The 5,137-nt window shown below is 31.9% G+C and overlaps 2 protein-coding genes across 2 annotated transcripts in view; both read right to left on the bottom strand.

Annotated features, from left to right (window-relative positions):
• The window catches only part of LOAG_16679 (hypothetical protein), a gene marked incomplete at both ends in the record, with an annotated part of 5,438 nt that extends 4,187 nt beyond the window's left edge, over positions 1-1,251 (bottom strand). Inside the window, 2 exons of the mRNA XM_020449330.1 lie at positions 185-283; positions 1,015-1,251. Of these exons, the coding sequence (XP_020307193.1) occupies positions 185-283; positions 1,015-1,251 (336 nt within the window). The remainder of the gene's footprint in view (positions 1-184; positions 284-1,014) is intronic.
• A 160-nt stretch (positions 1,252-1,411) lies between these two features.
• LOAG_12448 (hypothetical protein) lies at positions 1,412-2,839 on the bottom strand (the record flags this gene model as incomplete). Its single annotated transcript, XM_003147961.1, has 4 exons — positions 1,412-1,461; positions 2,121-2,197; positions 2,323-2,462; positions 2,765-2,839. The coding sequence occupies 4 exons, from the start codon at positions 2,837-2,839 to the stop codon at positions 1,412-1,414; spliced, it is 342 nt and encodes a 113-aa protein (XP_003148009.1).
• Positions 2,840-5,137: the final 2,298 nt, after the last annotated feature.

The following is a 5,137-nucleotide window of genomic DNA, read 5'->3' on the forward strand; positions in this document are numbered from 1 at the left end:
AGTATTTCTCGACATTGTTAATCGAAGGCCAAAGCACACTAGTACCGAATTTGATAAGACTAGGAAAGGATATTTTCCAAGTTCTTATCATTTAGTCAACGATTCATCTTATTTTATCGTCTTATTTCTTCAGAAATCTTTCGGGTCAAAGAATAAATCGTATAAACTCAAAAGTAATACTAACCTCAGTTTGAGGATTTGCAACTGATAATCCTTTATGCTTTCTTGAATCATCATATGGCCGTTCCATATTGATTCTATGCGGCAAACGAATACGCATTTCCTGCAGAAAAAAAAAATCTACAATTAAAATTCTTTTAAACGAACCCTGCACGCATTTTGAAGTACGAAGTCAGATGATATTTCTAATGGATGTGTAGCATTTACTGTGTAGCATTTACTTTTCCAGAAAGCTATCAATTTGACTTCTATTTCATTCACTTAAATTTTAATCAACTATTTTAAATCATCCTTTTTCTTATCTATCAGAACGTTCACAGTGGGATATCAAAAAGTTTTTAAATTAGTTTCATGTCAGTGTCTCTTGTCCTCTTTCTGTTCTTTGATATAACATCATTTAGAGCGGCTGCAGCTGAAAACAAACAATTCGCTCCCAATAATAACGAAACTGCCCTAGAATGCGTTCAATTACAATTATTCCATTAATCCAGAATTTCATTTTGTAACAGTTTTTCCTAAAGTCAGTTTTAAACACAACACAATTTGTGCCTCCTTTTAACCTTGTCTGCAATAGCCCTGCAGGTTCATCTTTAAGAAAATAAATTGAGATCTATGATAACCTTGATACGGATCTAATTTATCGAATCGTAGAAGTATAGCTTCTTGCAGCCCAATCTTATTTCCGCGAGAGGTTTATTACCTTTGTTAATATTATGTCTGTTAAGGCTCATTGGTTCCGTTCTCTTCCACCTGTTCTTAAGAATGTGTTTAGAGATGAAAATCTTTTTTAATTTATATCAAGTACTTGGACCGGACATTAAAAACGATGCTAACCTGCATCAATTTTTGATGCTTGCTGCGGAGCGCTTCCAGTTGCAGCATCCCTTGCCTAGATGCTTCCAGTCGCTGTCGAATCCGGAAATCCGGGTCATCACGTTCGAATGCTATCAATGAATCTATACTACCACTCGATGTATCACCAGACTCGAAATTTCCATTTGGTAATTGACGGCCAGAATTTTTAGTTGGTGGCGGAACAATTTGATGCAATGATGCGCAATGTATCGACATTCAACGGCACTCCGATAATTTTTTTGGCTCGACTCAAGCAACAGAGAAATAATATAATGCCAGTTTGTTCGAAAAAGGATGCGCACTTTTAGAAATTCAGTTAACGCCCAAAATAAGAAGCTGTCATAGAAGTTTTGTGTCATGGAAGTTCTACAAACTTTTAGTAAGAATGCATTGGTCTGGGTGGCATTTTAAAGGCAATCACTAAATCTATACTTGTAAATTATGTGTTTCAAAAAAAATCATACAATATTCCGAAACCCAACAACGACCCCAAAATAAACCAATTTCCAAAAATATATTTTTTTCATAATAAGCACTTCAAATAGTTTCAAAAGGAAAAAAGAAGTGAAAGTAAAAATATATAGCAAATATTGCATATTGTAAGCGGGAAAGAAAAGTGATTCAATCTTACAAAATATTCTAAAAATAAAGTTACAAATTAAAGCACTTATATATAAAGTAAATAGAAAAAAGTTAAAGGCACTGTTTCATTTATGCAAATTATAAAAACCGATAACGCTAACTGGATATTTGTGAGCATTACCAAAACCTACTCAGCTAAAGAACTGATCTGATAACAAACAAACTTTATAAAATGAGAACTTCTACTAAAAAGTCTTGCAATTTTTACTATTAATTCGATTTTTTTAATTTGAAAGTGCCACTTGGAAGTGTTAATTCTAATAGAGGAATAGCAAGAGTAGACTGACCTAAACCGATACAATCTGGATCAAAAAACTAATCATATCTTCAGAATTAGATATTTTTTTCATTATTTCCGCTGGAGAGCTTGAAAAGCTTTTGTGAACAAAGAAAACAAAATGTGTCTAAACTTGAATGAATTATTTTACACTTTGCAAAGGTACCACGACGTCGGCTATTATTGTTGAGATTCGAAATATTAAGCCATAAAACTACTTGATGTTTTTTTTTTTCAAACACCCTGTTAAAGACAAAATTTATTTTTTAGAATGAATAAATGATTCATTATTAATTGCAAAAACAAAATGGTAGGGAAATTTAATGCTCTATGAATTCATGCCTTATTCTTGAAGTTCCTATAATTACTTCGAATACAATGAAGTAATTAATTGTTCAGCACCAATTTCAGACAGTAAAAATTCGTTTGCGAATAGATCCGAATTCCTTCCAGATTGAGGGATTCTATTGAAATTGTCATTGGTTGTCAAATCAGTGATTACAGATTTCTGAAATTTACTTCTGATGAATTAAGGAACTAATAAATTGGAGAATTTTCCGAAGATAACTATCAACAAAAGATAACTTCCAATCAGAACCATGAACTGTAAAATTGTTTGATAGTTAAATATAACTTTTCATATGGGATGTCATCCTGAATTGCTTAAGGGAGATGTCATACTATCCTTCAAAATTGTTTAACTATTTTACCAGATTCATACAATAAAAAATCAGAGGTTATATTTACCGATCATAGTATCTATGATTAATTAAGTCCTGGTTGTACAACAATGATGGACGAGCTAAATACATTGTAGGAATAATAAACATCTTTCGAAGGCGGTAACAATGATTTGTGATATAAGGCGAATGCGACATCAACCATGTGGCATTATCTTCCCAAAATGATCTAATCCCTCGTTAAATGTTTTATTGAAGATCTAGAATGCTATCGGTAAGCTAAAAAAAAAGCGTAAAATTACTTTATATCAACATAATACGTTGCAGGCAGTAACTTTTCAATTTTGTGAATTAAAATTTTCTTGAAAGTCTCAAATGTTCATTTGTAACTTTCTAGTAAACTAAAATCGACTAGTTTTTCAATTTTTCCAGTAAAAATGGAAAGCATGAAAGACAAAAAATGCGCTCAGTTCACTTCATTTCTTTTCTCTGCTTTATTTCCAATATCTTTCGCGCATATCAACGTTTTTTTAGGAAAATTACCGGTTCGAAAAAAATCGATTGGTAGCAACAATTACCTCCATTTCTTCAAGTTGTTGCGGTAAAACTTAATACTTAAAAACTTTCCTGATCTTAACTTTATTATGCAACAAAATCACCGCTTTTCATTGTATTCAACACTTCTGTTCATCTCCTTTGAGGTTGTCATTTGCTCCATCTCTCTCTAATGTTGAATTACTTAACTGAAAATTCAAAGAAAAATTATGGATCTAAAATATGAAATTACCTCTACAGACTGTTGCTCATAATTGTAATAATTAATGAAGTAAGAACAAATGGAAGTATGAAGGAGCCTCATTAAAAAGAAGAAATAAACATCAGTTAAGATAATTATCAATTATTCTTAAATTAATTATTCTAGTTAAGCAAATTTTTCTCAGAGAAGTGATGAAAAAAACAGAATTCAGTTTCTAACAATTTAAATCCAACTAGATTTTAGAAAACGTAGTATTATTATTATTTTACTGGTTTGGTTCTTGCAATTGCTGTGGTTCTTGCAAAACTTTTTTGGAAAATAATGGATTATTTATGAAATATTTATACAAAACAGAAATATGATTGTGACCGTGATTGCAATACACAATAATTAATTGATTGTGATGATGGAGAGACATTTTAACAGAACAAGACTATCTGTGGTTGCGTTGCAACATCCTGCTCTACGTGAATAAGCTTTTTCCGATGATTACAGGTAATTAACAGTAGAAAATAAAATTTCGACTGGAAGTTCACCAAAACTGACAAAAAGGGAAGTGGAACTAGAAACGAACTAGACACTTGTCAGCCCATCTTCGTGGAATTATTAATCACAAAACGTAAGCACAACAAACGTACCATCGTATCTGATGTAGTTCACAGACAAACTGTACATACCACGAAAAATTAACGTTGATAATTAATTCATAACTAGTCTTTAATTTCGAAAACTTTCAATGTTATTTCCTAGCTTGGTTGAGAAGAAAAATGAATGATCATCCCTTCTTCTGAGATTTCTCAAAATTCTTGTCAAAATGGAGCAATTTTTGAAAGCAAATATATCTTAAGACGGATGCAAAAAGTTGCAATCGTTGAAGAATGGAAGAAAATGCAAACATACAAAATTGAGAACAAATATCATAAAGGCGAACAGCAAAGAATTTTGGTGTAGAAAGCAGAAAAGTCCTTAAAATCCTTGGTGAGAGAATAAATAAGGAGGGTAAATAAGAAGAGAAAGTCTTTCGCTGAAAGTAGTAAATAATTAAATATATTACGAATAATAACAGAATCAAACTTACACTGAAAGATTGACCAATGAAAAAGGTCAATCGAGATGAAAGGAGACCTGAAATCTGTGATGGCATGGAAACTTAGAAGTTTTAGTCTAAAAACATTTGTTGGGACACTACAGATGAATAATGAAAAAGCAAGAAAACAGAAAAAATACTTCAAAAATCTTGATAACATTTAATGTTATATTTCTTGATGAAAGAAATCTATAACACAACAATGCATAACGAAATAGCTATTTATCTATTTTAAGCGTTAACTGATAAGACAGCTTCATTATTAATCGGTTTAGTCCTAGTACAAAGCGGTCGATCCTTTTTCCATTCTTTTTTCTTGAAAAAGAGTGGGATATCTAGTGTATTGCTACCAATAACAATCAAATTGAGGCAGAACACGAATTATCTTATCAATAGCGTGACAATCTTTTGCGCCAAAATTTGCATAAGATCTATCCAGAAATAAGTTAAGGCACTGAAATAAACTAAGGCATCTAAAGCACTCTGTTTGCCGCACTTGGAAACATATTCGAAGTCATTATGATGAAAACAGTATCAATATTACCAATCTGTAGGAAATGTGGAAAATTTTGGCCTTAGTATATGTGTATGTGTGGATGTGTATGTGTGTGTGTGTGTGTGTGTGTGTGTGTGTGTGTGTGTGTGTGTGTGTGTGTGTG

The sequence above is a fragment of the Loa loa genome, assembly GCF_000183805.2.
Source record: "Loa loa unplaced genomic scaffold supercont3.12, whole genome shotgun sequence".
Lineage (NCBI taxonomy): Eukaryota > Metazoa > Nematoda > Chromadorea > Rhabditida > Onchocercidae > Loa > Loa loa.